General features: G+C 38.5%; 1 protein-coding gene across 1 annotated transcript in view; it reads right to left on the minus strand.

The window, feature by feature from the left end:
* CEP126 (centrosomal protein 126) overlaps window positions 1–14,506 on the minus strand; it is a 35,511-nt gene extending 21,005 nt beyond the window's left edge. The window contains exons 1-5 of the mRNA XM_041487127.1: window positions 14,451–14,506; window positions 13,464–14,034; window positions 12,604–12,698; window positions 3,774–3,919; window positions 2,243–2,348 (exon numbers count right to left, since the gene is read on the minus strand). Coding sequence (XP_041343061.1) covers window positions 2,243–2,348; window positions 3,774–3,919; window positions 12,604–12,698; window positions 13,464–14,034; window positions 14,451–14,506 — 974 coding nt within the window. The remainder of the gene's footprint in view (window positions 1–2,242; window positions 2,349–3,773; window positions 3,920–12,603; window positions 12,699–13,463; window positions 14,035–14,450) is intronic.
* Between the last annotated feature and the right edge of the window lie 2,530 nt (window positions 14,507–17,036).

Below are 17,036 nucleotides of genomic sequence, written 5' to 3' on the forward strand. Positions count from 1 at the left end.
ATAGACCATTTTTGATTTGTCATATTAAAGTTTATATCCCAAGACGCAACTTCATCAAACACAGCAATTTTAAACACCAATACGGAAATATATCTTGTAAAAAGAGCAGCATGCCATTTACACACCTAATGTACAAACATCCCTCTGTCTGTTGGCTAATGAGTTCTCAAAAATCTTTGCTTTAGCATTCAATAACTAAACCCTACTAGAAGCAAAATTGTTCTACTGCAGCATGGAATACGTTTATTAGTTGTTTCAGGACTTTTGCTTTCTCTAAGAGGAGTTAATATGTCTCCATTGCTTAATTTATTTTTTTACACCTTTAGAAAGACAGACATTATGAATCCTAGCATCTTTTGAAATTCACAGATATTTACTTGGGTCTGAAGCTATATTTATCTTGCATACTTAATACAGTATTCATTTCTTCCTTTTAAGAAGGGACTGTCAATTAATTCTAGGCATTCTCTTTCTGAGGAAGGCTAAATTCTCAAGATGACACAAGATTTTTGCCTTCAGCATTTATAAAATTGTAAGAAGCAACAGAAATACAGAAAGGTATCTACCACTTCATATGAGTTAGTTATTACCCATCCCAAAATTTCCAGTTGAAGGGATTATAAGAAATGTTTAAAGCTTTACAGCTTATAACAGGTGACTTTTTAAGAACCTTCACTGTTCCGAACCTTCTCAAAACGCTCTTATGTTTCATCTGTACTAGCTGTCTTGCGACCTCCTAATAGGTCATAGTGGACTCAACTTTTAAACTTTTCAGATACTGGGGTCACATATTTTCATTTTTTTTCCTTGAGAAATTTCTAATTTCAAACTTACAGAAGTATAATTAACCTCAAGATTCTTAGCTTTCTCTCAAATTGGGCAAGACAAACTGTAAAAGAATATGAATATATAAATATAATTTTCTTAGGAAAATAGGTTAAGAAAATGAAAACCAGAAAAAGAACGCACTATCATTATTAAAGGATAGTGAATTTTTTACATGATACCAATAAAAATGAAGTGACAGCACTCTAAGAAATGGTAAGTGGTTTGTACAAGTCCTGAGATACCAACGTGTTGCACAAGAAACAGCTTGAAAAAAGTTGAAAAATAAGGAAAGAAATTATTAAGGCAGTGAGATGCTATCCTTAATCAAGCCTAAGAGTGAAATGAGACAAATGATCAGGAAACCTGAGACAGGGTTCAGAAACATCTACGTTTTTTTCCGTAAATGAAACTTAGATTTAACAGGTAGATTTCTTGTTTGTTTCTTTGGTTTTGTTGCTGCAATCTTCCTATGAATGTTGACTAGAAAATAGCATGAGTGTTAAGCTCTATGAGTTATAAAATATTTTCTCAACTGACCAGTTTATCACCTGAAATAATAACCAGAGCACAGATATGTAAACAAGTTGAATATTAATGTCACACTGAAGAACACACTGAAGCCCAAAAGTAGGAAGACCCCTGTCAGGCAGAATTTATCTCTGTTCTGAACATCTGCACAATTTACATAATGCAGAAAATAACTGAAATGCAGAAAGGAATAACAAAAGAAGCAGCAACAAAAATAACCCCCTGAGCTGAAATGTTAAAAGAAATGAGAGGGTAGGAAAGAGATAAACAGGAACTAGTATGTAATACAGCAGATAAATAAAGTATATATGAAGGAACATTCTGTTATAAGTCAAGGTATCTTAGAAACAGTGCTTGGGTAGTATGAAAAGTATGCAAATAAAATTTTATGTGATATAAAATGAAATTTCTGGTCAAATTGTTACCAGGACACTCTTGATTCATATAGAGAATGATAAACATAAAGAAATGATAGCTGGAAAGAAGATCCTTGGGTGAACATATAAACCAGCATATCCTTGAATGTCAAAAGGAGAAAAATCTGGATAAAAAATCACCTAGACAGAGTAATTCTGAGAACACCAAATGGTTTGATAACCATGGCAATCTGAGTTGGGCTATAACTGACTGGAGATTGAGTTAGTCTTGACTATTCCCAGAATTTGACTGAGGGGAAAAGGTTTGTGTCATCTCCTCTGCTGTCTTACCAACTGGACACAAACAAGTCAACGAAATTGCACAATGCTTCATTGGAAAAGTTCACAGAAGTGCTCTCTTTGCCACGAGAGAAATGCCTTACAATTTCTTAAAGGTAATTGTCTGGTGTTTATTGAACACAGTAAGAAATTTACTTCCTTTGATCATGAGAGTGAACAGGAATGCTTACCTGAAGTTGATTTTGTTTATGTTTTGCAAGCACAGTCCTGGTGTTAAAACTGATCCTTTAATTTGTTCAAGAGCTTCTTCTAACTGAAAAGCTGCTTTTGTTTGGACTGGAGGGATCAGAGCTAAAAACACACAATGGGGAAAGAGTTTTTTAAAATTGGAATATTTTACCATAAATGGTTTGGTTAAGTTGCTGAAGTTTGGAAGCCTAAATCCGGACAGTTACAATAAACACAGTAGTTTAGCATTATTAGACTTGCAAGAGCACCTTGGGTTCCTCTGAAACATAATCCTAGTCTATTTGAGTGTTTACAGTCACACGTGTATTCAACAGTTTTGCTATTTGCTTTTAAACTGCACTGTTGAAAAAATACAAAGGTTAATAAAAATGAATACAGAGGTTAAAATACAGAGGTTAAAAAAAAAATAAATCTAACTTTGTTTTTACATCATGATTATTCCACTCATGCACTAAGCCAAAGTTATGGCTTGCAGATATTTTAAAGAGGCCAAATTGTAACTTAATAATTGAACCAGTGGGGAAAGAAGTAGTCCAGACAGCCACAATGTATTTCCACTTTCAAGTGAGTAGAAGTAGGATAGAGAGTAGCAGAGGCAGAATTTCTATAAAGGAAAACCAAGAGAAAAAACTGTGATTCCTTCTATTGCTACACAGTCTGGGCTGTCAGTAGAGCTATGAAGAAGCCCTAAACCAGTACTGTTCTATTTTGTTATTTTAATCTGACATTTGATCTTGAAGTCAGAGACATTACCTCACAGCTGGCACAACTGCAGTTGGGAGAGTAAATCTGTTAAAGAATACCTAAGTAATAGACCATATCTTAAGCATTTGAACACTGGAAAGTTGACGGGAAATCAGACTTGGCCAACGCTGCTACAAACTCCTGCCAATCTGCACCGACTCCAAGAAAGCAGGAACTGAGCTGAAGTGATCATTGCTTCCCAGCAAGAGAACAGCTTAGAAAGTGGACTAATTCAGAAAAAAAAGAAGTTATGTACCACATTAATATATAATAGGACTGCCTTTACTTAATGACAAACAAAATGCACATTTTGCAATATTTTATATTCAAAGGTTCAAAGAGGGGATCATTACGCTATCCTAGTAACTGTCAGTGGCCTGGTAACACCTCTCACCCAGATGTGAAAGCGCAGTACTGCAACCAATAAGCACACTGCAGCCAAAAAAGTGGGGAAAACCCAGGAAGCCACAATACCTCAAGGAGTTCATGTACTTACTGTGACTGGAATATAGTGAAATATCTCACAATACAGTTTTTAGAAAAAAAACCCTGTTTTTATTTCCCCTACTCAATTCTCATATCTATCAGATATGAGCTTCTTGTCAGTTGTTTTGCTTTTGTGAATTCAATTACTTTGAGTGAAGTCAATTGTTCTGTTTACTAACAGAAAAGACTAATGGCCTCCAGAGGTCCCTTCCAACCTTTAATATTCTCTGATTCTGTGAATACAAAAACACTTGCACTGTGAATAACAGTTAATTGACAAACCTGTTTGTCTCTGCTGAGAAAAGGACTGATGAGCATGTCGGAACTTAGCAGTTGCCTCCTGAAATTTGATTTTCCTCTGCTGCAGAACTTGTTCTCTAAATCTTTGTTCTTTTGCTTCTTCTTCCTTCTGTCTTTCTTCAAAGGCTCTGTATTTAGGAAGCAAAAGTAGATAATTCCTATGTTTATCAATTACATTTACTGAAATACTACTAGCTTACTTACCAACTTGCCATTTTAGTACAAAATCTTGTTTGTTCATAAATTAAATGTTATTAACTTGAGCACAGCTGGATTTTTAGAGTTTGTTAAATATAAATAGGACAGTGAGTGATAAAAAAGAGTCACAACATATTTTAACCAACATATTTTAACTTCTTAGACTCAACCAGGGATTTGATTCTTTTTTGTATGTGAATTAACATGCAGACTCGACCAGTTCTTGTCACCAATGTGACTTTTACAACAGCCTTTACAGTACCACATAAGAGTATCATAGTGAGCAGATCAGTAGAAAGGTTAACTGCAAATGCTTTGTGTGTGCTTTTCATAAGCTGTTGGGGAAATAATAATAGTTTAAAAAGTTGTTATTTCAAAATATCACAAAGGAGCTACAGCTTTTATCTATCAAGTAGTAGTTGTTAAGAAGCTTCCGGAAAGACAAATCAGTCTAGCAGCACAAAATGGGATAAAACAGTAACTCGAAACTATAACTGACAGAATCTGTTATTATTAAAAAATACATCAAATGGGTCCTCTCACTGGTTGGAAAGCAAAGCAGATTCTAGTCAAAAACAACCATCATCACAAAAGTTTCCTTCAGTAGGCATGAGCTTCATGAAGCTATGTAGAATCTTTTCTCCTGTTGACAGAATCACCAACTTTTACTCACAAATTAGCTCCCTGGGTGAAATATACCCAGAATATTTAATGGCACAATGCCTATGTAGGCAAGTAATATTTAATGATTTTAAACTAAAAGAGGGTAGATTCAGACTAGATATAAGGAAAATTTTTTTTACAGTGAGGGTGGTGAAACACTGCAGCAGGTTACCCAGAGAGGTTGTAGATGTCCCATCCCTGGAAACATTCTATTCTAAAAGCAGTAATACTATAAAAGTAATGGTCTTCACGTGAAACTTCCAAAGCCTGCCATGCAAAGATCACAACAGCTGGGAGCTTCCCATCTGTGTATTAGAAATGTGATTTAACAGGTCACTAGTACACTAAGTAGGGGCCCTCTCTTGCCAGCATCAGTGGAAAGTTTAGCCAAATGTTCTTTGTTTCTCTCATCACAATAAGATACCTTCCCATAACTCTAACTAGCAATTGCTTCGTAGCTCTTCTTGCTTAATGGAGCAAAGCTGCTACTTCACAGAGCTCGTCCTTAACTCAAGCTATTTTAATTATTATTCCCTTTGCTTTTCAGGGAAAAAGTTCAAACTGAAATAATCAACTTGACCCTCTCTAGTATCTCTTCAAAGTGATGACTGATCTCCTGTGAAAACAAACACAAAAAAAAATTGAAATGGGTACTTTTTATTTTAGAAAGCTTAAAGGCTGTAATTGCACAATAGTAAAAAAATAGAAAAACTGCCAACTAATTCCCAAATACACACTTATACAGGAATATCCCCTTTAATCCACTTGGAAGCCAAAGCGTAGCAGAGAGAGAGACAAAGAACTTACACTGTTTTGAAAACTCATATATACATAGCTGTCAAAACATGTTAGAACTAAAAAGTAGAACTAGAGCTCATTGTCTACTTTCAGTATTCCTGAATTTTACTCACCATAAAATCTAATACAGAAATATATAATTTTATCTTGACTAAATGAAGTTCACAGGAGAGGAAACAGACTTGCTTATCCTCATAATACTTCAAACACAATCTTCTTGAGGCCCTTTAATATCTCTAGAAGTTGATCGAGCCCTTTAGTCGAACTGTACTTGTTAAATTCAGACATGTGGGAAATTCTACAACTTTACAGCTGGAGTAATTTCAGCATATAACTCCAAAAAGGAAAAAAGTCAATTCTGACAGAGTATTTTTTTTTTCAGATGATTTTGAATATGGCTTAGCTACACTCTTCCACATTCCTAATAATGAGTATTAAAAAAGGACTGTTGTTCCATATACATGGGAATGAGAAAGTCCAAATGCTGATGCAAGAGGTCTTTTTCAGTACAGCTCATCATGCAGCTCATCACGATCAATATTTAGTTTGGATTAAGACAAGAAGGAGAAAAAAGTATCTTACTTCAATGTAGGAAAATACATTAAAGTTACTTGGTGAAGCCTTATTAACTTCTTGACCTTGCAGAATGTAAATTTTAACACCCAGGTTCATTACATAAATAATTTTTTAAATGCAAATTTACATCTTACAGAAAAACAGTTAAAGCAAATGTTTGTTCATGCACTCTCCTTAAGTCACCAGCTTAGGTTCATATCACAGATGTAACATTGGCAAAAGAATATGGCTTTAAGATGGATAGCTAGCAGAAGAATTTCCTGACTGGTGTTTTTTTAACCCAATTTTTTTGTCTACTATAAACAACCTAGTGGTGCAGCAATTTTTGAAATGGCTGCCAAAATATTTATGGAGAATTTGGAATACAAAACGTAAAATACTTAGCTGTCTCACATATACAGACATTATGTGGAAGGCATATTTATGTCAAAACCAGTATGACTAGATGGTAGAACTATTTCCTGGTTAATTTTATTAAATTCTCTTCACAGTGAAGTGATAGATGGTACATTGCCAGGTGGACTAAACGCTTACTACTGCATTGGATGAAAATGCTAATTAAAAAGGAATATATACAGTGTGTATGGAGTGCTATGAAATGAACATTTTGCTACTGAGTTGATATTATTCTTCCATTGCCACATCATGTTGCAAACCAGTGCACAGTAATTTTAAAATTGAGGTAGGGAGATATTTGTATGGTCAATGACTACAGTAGGATGCAGAAAAGGCTAGAATACAGTGTCACACTCAAAATTCCCTTCGTGGGCAAACATGACGCAATCTAATACCATTAAAAAGATCTGTGGACATTGCCAAAAAATCAACTTTTTTTTTTTAATCTAAGACACTTCCCAAGACCAGGAACACATATTAAATATATTCCTTCATCTTCTTTGATTATCGTATGCTGAATACAAAAAGAGCCTGAAATTGCTGCGAGAGCTTCAGAAGGACCAACCCCCACAATACTGTATGGGCTCACAGAGGGCTGTCCTGCAATATGCCCCAAAGATTCACAGGTGGGCTGCCTGCACTATGTACCAGTTGTCACATTCCAAGTCTTGTGCATAGGCAAAGCCCAAACATACCTTTTTTTCTTAGCATAATTCAAATCTTAAGAGTCCCATTCTCATTAATCAAGAATTGTTACTGAAAAATAACAGTACTGTTAGAATCCTTCTATAAGAAAAAGGCTCAATAATAATGGTATACCAGTTTGAACTGTTATTCACACATTGAGTTTCTATCCCCTTTCCTGATGCTCATTCTTGCATTGCTCTTTTGCATCCCAAGGCTTGTAGTTCCATTCTGGTTGTGCTGGAGTGTTAAGGTGAACTGGCAGCATCTGGAGTCCCTTCAGCAGGACCAACAGGATCTTCATGCAAATGCTTTCTTCTCCCTCATCTTAGGATCCACTTGGAGTAATTTTTGTATTTGCTAATACACTTTCACACCTCTGCTCTATCATCATCAATCTGTAGCTCCACAGTGCCTCCAAATATTCAATACATGGTGCCTTCTACGTACATTAGATAGTATTCTCTTTGTTACCTCCAAAGCCAGGTCTGTCAGATCTAGTTCTGCACTTCTTTAAGCTGACTATTGGTGAGTATAGCCATGGGGTCTCCAGTGCCAAGCCTGTGTGACATCTCTTACCATTCCCTGCCTGTACTCCCCCATGCCAACATCCTGCACCTTCAGTTTTCAAAGCCTCTGCTACCATACCAGGCCTGAATTTCTCTATACTACTTCTTGGTTTTAGAGTCATAAATATCTCATTCTCTTCATAGAATAACTGTTTCTTACTGCTATCTGTATAAAACTACGGTCATACAATAAAAACATAAACAAAGGCAAAATTAGCCACAGACACCTGGTCTTTTAGAGAAATTGCTGCTACAGCTAAACCAAGCAAAACAAAGCTGCTGTCAGGTCAAGAAAAGTTCAGAGAGCAAGTTTGGCAAGCATCTGTTCCAAGGTCTTGCAAATTCAGCACAATCCTGTGGCCCATTATCAGAAATGGCAATACTGCATTTCAAGTCCACATCACAGGGGTTACATGATCACCTACTTTTCACAGTTTCATACTGATGCAGAAAGAAATACAAAATTCTTAACACTCTGCCCTCTCTGTTTACCAAGTGCTGACATTGTTCTTGCAGTTCTGGACACAGATTGCTTTTCATTCTCTATCAACAAAACTGGTGAATCATTTAAAGAGCTTTTATTAAATAATCAATGTTAATCAGCCAGTAGGTGGAGCACAAAGCTTGTGCACATGTTGAAAACAAAGTACTACGGAAAGAACAATACATTGGGAATAGATTGGAAACGGATATGGATTTCCTTCCCCAGTTTCAATAGACGGATTAGCTTTTTCAAGGTAATTCAAAACGCTGAACCAAGATAACAGACTGTAAGGTTTATTTTAAAACCCACAAAGACAACTGCATTTCCAGACTGAACCAGCTACCTGCAGACAGTAACATCACAGTAAAATGGGAAACACATTTTGCACTAGCAGTAACAGCACGAAGTCTATAGTCCCCAGCAAAACTGACAGCTGGTATTTAGAAAGCAATGTGTTATAAAAACATAAAATATGATATCCTATTCATTTGCATTAAGTATGTGCTTAGTCAGTAGCTCTTATTTCCAGAATACTGTTATTTAAACAAAATATCTGCCAGTTACTGCCCTAGAGAATACTTGATTCTTAATCTGATCTTGAAATTGCAACTTCATGTATCAGTGAGACAATAAAGAAATTGCTTTCTTGACGCTCAGGCAACTTGTAAAAACTGTAGGCTACGGTTTTTCGCTGTGTTGAAGTACTGTTGTTAACACAAAACTAAGGAGCTTGGTCAGTACAAGAGACGCAAAGAAACAGATGACATCAGGGGGATTGTAAAAGATCTGAGATTTAAGTTACTGAGACTTTTATTTCCAAAGCTATCCTTGCTCTTTCTGAGCAAGTGATGCTTTTGTCTTTTACTACTAAACCAACTAACTGTGTACAGCTTGTAGAAGATGAGTATTTTTAATGCTGAAGGTGCTGCATTTTAGAAGTATTTTAGAAGTATTGACAACAAATCAACAGTAGACTCTCAGGGAAAATTTTATTACAAGTACATATAGAAAAGGTTGAAAACAGAAGACTTCAGTCTGCAAGAACCTTGTATATGCAGGTCTCATTAGCTTAAAAAGTCCTTTGGTACAACCTTGTTTAAAGGAGGCCTGCTGGTGGCCTCTGAAAAAAAAAAACCCACAAAGAAAAACCCACAGAACAGTTTTCCTCCACAAAGTAACATGAAGAGAATGAACCTAAATAACACAAGATCAAAAAAAGACAGAGCAGAAACTCTTCTGTATCTTCATTAGTGCTTCATCCTAAAGGGAATTCACTGCTTTTACCTTTTTTAGTAGAAAATGTATAAACTTAAGGTTGACACAAAATTTGGTTAGGCTTGATCAACTTCATAAAATTCTGCAAAGAAATGACAGTCCTGTAGGTGAGAAGAGAGTGGTAGGTATTGCCTATTTGGACTTTACTAAGGCAGCTGTCACCCCTATAATCATCATAAACGAGATGCTGCTGTACAGGCTGAATGAGCAGAGACTGAGGCAGAATGTAAATGTTCTGAATGGTCAGGCCCAGAGGGGCTGATTAGTGACACAAAGTCCTCATGGAGGCCAGTACATAGTGGTGAACCCTAGCAGTCAGTACTGGGCCAAATCCTCTTTAACATCTTCATTAAACATAGAAACATAGAATCATTTGGGTTAGAAAAGACCTCTAGGATCATCAACTCCAACAACAAGCCCAGCACGACCAAGTCCACCACCAAACCACATCTTGAAGTCTACCACATGCAATCACTCCAATGGGCAGTCTTTTCCAATGCTTGACAACCATCTTCATGAAGAAAATTTTCCTAGTATCCAATCAAAACCTCCCCTGGTGCAAATTGAGGCCATTTCCTGTCATGCTGTAGCACTTGAAGCTTGAGAGAAAGGACCAACCTTGCTGCCAAGAAAGTCAGTGGCATCCTGAACTGCACTAGGCAAAACCTATCCAGCATGTAGAGGAAAGTGATCCTTCCCCTCGGCTCAGCATTAGGCAGGCCACAGCTAAAGGACTGTGCCCAGCTCTGGGCTCCTCAGTACAGGACAGACATGGACAGACTGGAGACAGTTCATTGAAGGGCCACAGAGATGATGAAGGAACTGGAGAATCTCTCTAGGAAGGCTGAAAGGTCTGGGACTGTTCAGCCTGGAGAAGAGAAGGCTCAAAGGAATCTTCTTAATATCTGTAAATACCTGGAAGGAAGGTGCAAAGAGGAGAGAGCCAGGATGTCTTCAGTGATGCCTACTGACAGGACCAAACTGAAACATGGAAGTTTCCTTTGGAATATCAGGAAACTTTTTTTTTTTTTTTTTTTTTTTTTTTTTTTTAAGGATGACAGCACTGACACAGATTTCCCTGAGAGGTTATGGAGTCACCATTCTTGGAGAAGCCCAAAAGCGATTCCTGGGCAACCAGCTCTAAGCAATTCCTGGGCAACCAGCTCTAGGTGGCCGTTCCTGAGTGGAGGTGTTCAGCCAGATCAAGAGGCCCCTTCCAGCCTCAACCATTCTATGTAAAGGTCAGAGGTAGAAAATGGACTGTCACACTCCACAGTGCACTCATTCCTACCCTCCCTCTAAAAAACGCAAAATATACAAATTTTCTTCTGAAATCATACACTAGCAGTGCCAAGAGTAACTCCTGATACATGCTTGTAAGCCTTGGCAAGGAGAATTTTGGGTGCCGGTGGATGAGAATGGGAAGCTTAAGAACATCATGCTACCCTTGAGAAACCATCATCACATCTAACACCTTAACATGTGTAAGAAAGCTAATGGAACTTGGCTCATATAGACTTGAGACATGACCTGAGGGTTGATCAATCAATTCCTACCTGCATAACTGCCAGGAAAAAATATTTAGATTCAAGGAACTTTGTTTTCAAATTACTTTCCTGCACATATGCAGTGACTCTTAATTTCTACTTATATATGTCACAGCTTGATCGTACGCACGTACTACCTTTCTAACATTAAACAACTCGCTCCTTTCCAGTTATTAGGAGAAAACTTGTTACCACAGACTTCTATTTGAACTGCTTATTGTGCTAATAATTATGCCATTCTCAATTATCACAAACTGAAACGTCTTCATTTTATGAATACCATACCTAAATTTTTAAGTGGATCATCTGAGTAACTTGGATTTATACTGTGTTTCTTACGGCTACAATGAAATACATATGGAAATGTATTTATGTATCCATGAATATTACTTTAACTACACCAGTCTGTCAAAAATATGCAGGCTGTCTGGTACTTGCTTTTACATTAGAGTATAATATTTCAAGACCAGTAATACAATAAACAGTGTTCATCTGAGATGTGTAGCATTACAGTGGTTCTGTTCAGAAAAAGAAATCAGGTATTTAATTTTTCAACTGAGACTCGGTTTATTATCTGTAAAGGTTGTGGGCCATACTCTGTCTTTAATTACTCACAGGTGGTTGTATCTCCTCTCCAATTTTTCTAAGAAAACATAAATTGATAGCACATACTGTCAGGCTAAAATGGCAATATAAACAATATATATCACCTCTTTTATGAGTTATGAACATATGCAATAAGTAAATATTGTACAAGAGAAGTCATCAGATAAGGGAACTGTGGGGCATGAGCATTAGTGAGTTAACAAGGGGTGGAGGAAGCTGGTCTGAGGCTGGGGGCGTGCAAGGAGGAACTCATCTGCCTCTCCAGTACACACAGCTGAGCCCCCTGTATGTGTGAGCACCACCTCAGTGCGAAGGAAAACACCTCTATGCCCATTAAACTACTCACAGCACTTCACTGAGACATTTCAGTGCATAATTTACTTAATCCATTTGACACAGAACATTTCATGGCTTTGCACTCTCATGTATGCAGAAGACAGACTATGCAAAGCTCTGTTTAAAATGTCAGTACAAAATAAGTTTATTATAAGTATAATCCTTACAAGAAAAATGTTGCTTTGTGTTTATTAGGAAGTGGGAGCACAAAGCCCCGGCATGAAGGGGAGGCTGTGCAGCTGTTACGCCATGCAGGCAGAAAAACACACACTTCAGAAGGCAACAGCTGCCTTCTGCTGGCCCACGCTGTGCAGCTGAGTGCACTTTCCATCCTCCATCGAAGCTAATAAAACCCAGAACACTACACGTCCACATCAGAGCCACAAGATGAAAGTGCTACTTACCTTTAGTTTATATGAGAAGTGATTACAGTGAGTTTCCAAAAATTAGCGAGTAAATCAGAATATTGCTCTTTTTATTTTATTTGTCCTATAGCAAGAAACTGAATTGGTGAAACTTTTCAGCTTAGATTCCTCTAGGCCAAAGCAGTGAGCTATTTATCAAAGTGAACATGAAAATAGTGGAGATATATTGATCTGTCTCAAGGTTTTGACACTTTTTGGTTTGGTTTTCTCTTTTTTTTTTTACAACCCTCCATTAAAGGAACCCTAGTTACTTGCCTTCTTCTTCTGTTTGTCTCCATCAAATATTTCATTGCCTTGCTCCGATGCATTTTTTGATCCTCTTTCAATGCCCGACGTTCTTCTTGTAAATCCTGTTCAAAATTAAATATTAAATCTCTACCCCTAAGACTGTGTTAAGGACAACAGAAACTGGATGGAACAGCTCATTAAAAGATATAATAGCCTCTGTAATTTATCTTATATAGAGTAGGTCCCATAACTGTCTGTTACAGTCATAACTAACTTTTTGCTCATCTTGAAAAAAATGTAATTGCATTTTACTTTTAAAAAGGATTTTAGGAGAAGCTTTGCACTCATCTTTCATGATACCACCAGCCGAAAAATCCCACCTGTATTATGTTCATTTGAAGGACATTTTGTGTAGTTATCTAAACACGTAACATAAGGATGCAGATATGAGAGGGAAAATGTTAAATAGTAAACAACCCCTCACACACACACACACTCCCACACCCTAAAGGATTAGTTGTTTACACGGAGATTGATTAACATCAGTAAATAAAAGCTCTCCACAGACCCTGTATCATGCCTGTAATCATTTAAGTAGCACTGTGCAGGCGGATCTTAAGACTTTGTGTCAGTAGTTTCTTCTTACTACTAAAATTCAGAAAACAAGAACACACAAGTTAGGATGGAAAACACTATTCCTAGTGGCATAATCTCCTAGAAAAGGGAAAACAAGAAAACTCCGAAGTTGTTTGAGAAGTCAACTTTCCCACGGCAGTTTAAAACCCGCAATGTACAAGTTTTAATTTGAAGACACCCCTGAGGCGGTCCCTGGCCGCGGGGCAGGGCAGGGCTGGGACATCGCCGCCCCGGCCCCGCCGCCGCCCCACACGGGCCGCACGCAGCCCCGCGGCCCCGGCCCCCCTTCGCAGGGCTCGGCCGGCCCGAGAAACGCCCGCCCCGGCGGTCGGGGACCGCCTCGGGAAGGATACACAGGGACGCTCCGCCGCCCTCCCGCGCGGTCCTGCGGGGCCCCGGAGAGGAGCTGCCCCCGCGCCGCCCCGCCGGCCTTCCCGCCGAGCTCCATGCAGCGCCCGGGTCAGCGCCGGGCCCGCACCGCCGCCAGCGCCGGGCCGCTCTGCGCGTCCGGCCCGGCCTCGTAGCAACCGGCGACGCCGCTTCCTTCGCAACGGGGCGGGGCCGCGGAGAGAGTTTGGCTGCCGCAGCATTCGCTGCCTTCGAGGCTGGCGCAGGGGACAGGGCGGGCCGGGACCCGCCTCGCCCGGCAGGTCTTGTCGGTGCCCGTGGCAGGGTGGGAGCCGCGAGTGGGGATCGCTCCCCACTCTCCCCGCGGGCCGGCCCGGCCCGTCCGGGAGAGCGGTGCCGGACACCCGGCCAGGGACGGTGCTTGGCTCTCGCTGGGCTTTCCATCCTCTGCAGCGCTGTAAACCGCGGGATGACCTTTAAAAGCCCCCAACACACACGGGGTGCGGGCGAACGCGTTCTGGTGGGTGTTTGCAGAGCTCTGCGGGTGCCTCTTAGGCCTGATGGAGACTTGGAGTTAACCCCATAAACTTTTTTTTTTTTATTTTTTTTTTTTTTTTTTTTTTTAACACAGGATGCAGAAATAACAAAAACAACCATCAAAAGATGTTTTGTGCATCAGCTGATGCACAAAATGATGACTCTTACAGAAAAATATTAAAAAGTCCATAAATATAGTTACACAAAGTAAAAAAAAAAACAAAACAAAAAAAACCAAACAAACAAAAAAAAACCACAAAAACACCAGTTTGTTCTTAAGACTGCAAAATTTTTTTTTTTTTTTTTTTTTTTCCAAGCAAAGAAGTTTGTGTAGTCTTGGGATATTGCCCTGCCTTGGATGAGCTGTCAGCAGCAGGCTAAATGCCTTGGTGATTTCCTGGCGAGACATTTCTTGGCTGATGTATTTGAGCTTAAACCAATTCTTCCTTTTTTTCACTGTGCAGCTGTTCTATGTCTTTGACTAGGAAGGTGAAAAATAGTACTCTGCATTTGTGAAATACTTTTCTGCACAGACCCCTGTCCCGTATTTGTAGCACAGTTTGGGAAGTGGGTGTTGCTGTTACCATTTTGCAGTCAAGACCAGTGGTGGTCAAGTTGACAAATGTGTTTAATATTTATAGTATCCCAGTTACTGCCATTGAGAAGATGACCCTAAAATGGAAGTCTTTCACCTCTAGTTCAGGAAATCAACCCCAAATTCACCATTTCTTTGCCCCACCTGCTCTGTTATATTGCAGAAGGGGGAAAAGTGGTTGTGAATTTACCACTGAGTGCTTTTCAACCCACACAGACATTTAAAATCCCAGTTTGCCTGATAAAATGCACTGTTTCACTTAGGATGCAGTAGAAGGCTTTATCAGGTTGGAAAACAGAGTCACCCAAGCAGAACTGAGGCAGAGCTGGGAAACTGCAGAATTTGGGCCCATGTCACATCTAGCAAGATTGAAGGCCGTGGTCAACTCATGCCACTGACAGATTTTGAGCTTCCTTAGATTTCCTGAAAATTTTCATGTAATGCAGTGCCACTTGCAGATTCACCTTAAGATACCTTCTGCGATTCAGAACTTATTCAGTGTTTATATATATTTCTGTATTTCCCTTATTTATTTTTTATTAAGTCTTCATAGTCCTCCTTTATGGTTATTGGATAATTTCTCCTCATGAGTAACGCCACATCTTTCAGCCTGTGGGACAAGAAGGTGACAGGCTGAGGGCCATGTAATTCAGTAGTGTATGATTATTCTGGGGCAGCAAGAAACCTGATCTTAAGTAGTTACAGAATGGAAGGTTTGAAAGGAGTTTCATAAATTTTACTTTGGGCTGGACACTGATATTCCAGTGAAGGATAAAGATCAGCTCTTAAAACTTTGTGGGATGGATTCTGAATTTATTGCAAGTCTTATTTGAAGGCTGGAGCATAGCTGAGCTGCTGCAGAAACATATTTTTCTTTCCTTCTTGTTCCAGTGGAGGATTAATCTGCTGATGCCCTATAGTTTTTCTCTAAGCTGTGTAGGCAACTGCATGGGAGAAGTTAATGTTCTGACTGTTGTCAGAACCATTCCTGCCTGAAATTTGTCATTCTGCCTATTGATGTACATAGAAAGAGGAAGAAAAACTGCCCTTAACGTGATATATAGAGAGCCATGGAAATCTTTTCACATTTTTCCTGAGACTGAACTAATGGTCACAACCTGCATCTTCTTGAGAGAGCATCAACTGATGCACTAATTAAACCCTAGTAAGTCTCATATTGGAAAACTATTATGTACCATGGGGTACTTTAGAAAAAATTTAAAATTCGATTTTGAGAGATGCAGAGGAGCCAAAGTTCAGAATTTCACAGGCAGTTGAATATACTCTTCACAGTTACAGGTTCTTAGTCCAGTTTAGCTATTAATTTTAAAGAAAACATTGGATTAAAAAGCGTATTAATCCCCACTCCCAACAAATGTTGGTTGCTCCCAACAAATCTTAGTAGCAAAAGCTATTTCCAGTGTATTCCAGCTTTAGATAGACGTGGAGATTAACCACATTATCAAGCCAAATTTGGAACATTGTCTTGTACCAGTGTAAGGAGCAGTTGAACAGTGTATTCTGAAGATCCTTTAGACAGTGTATTTCCCAGTGGTACATTGGAAGCTGAGGTTTCATTTATTCTGCCAGATCACAAACAATTTAAATTCTCTAATGTGCCTAAATTCTCTAAATATGTTGGACATTTCTGAACTTGTTTTGGCTGAGATTGTCAGATCCAGTTTTAAGATACAAAAGTAGTGGAATTGAGTGAAATCTTATGTGCCTCATAGTTTTAATTAAGCTTCTGTGGACTACATTTAATTTTCTTCTTTTTCATGCCATTCTCTTGTACTTTGACTTTTTTCAGGGATAAAAATTATAGTACTGAATGATAGTCTCAGTACCTGTGTTGCAATGGGTGGGCTACCAGTGAGACCAAAATTCTGCTATTATTCTCCTGGTAAAAGATTTTTCAATTTAATATGAAGTACTAATTTAAAATAATGTCTATTCAGTTTTCTATTTTGAAATTACTTTGATGACAGATTCCAAAATTGCCTCCACAGCCTGTTCTAGTGCACTGCCACCACAGACAGTCTGTAAGAAATACAGACTCCTTAATTTTAATGTTAAAAAACCTTGGTAAAAATTTGAAAACATCAAGTAATACTAGTTTTTCTGTCAAGTAGCTCAGAACACTCATGCCAAATATACACAAATGCTCAAAAATAGCATATAAGAAAATCTGCCAGAGTTTATCACAATGAAAATACGTATTTTTGATGTGTCATGTAGAGGGGATAAGCAGTAATTTTCCTTCAGGAAAATATATTACTATGCAAGTAGTAATATATAAAATCTACTGTGCAGTTGAAATGTGGTTTATTAAATCCAGGCAGTA

The sequence above is a fragment of the Pyrgilauda ruficollis genome, unplaced genomic scaffold (assembly GCF_017590135.1).
Source record: "Pyrgilauda ruficollis isolate IOZ18807 unplaced genomic scaffold, ASM1759013v1 scaffold8, whole genome shotgun sequence".
In the NCBI taxonomy this organism is placed as follows: domain Eukaryota; kingdom Metazoa; phylum Chordata; class Aves; order Passeriformes; family Passeridae; genus Pyrgilauda; species Pyrgilauda ruficollis.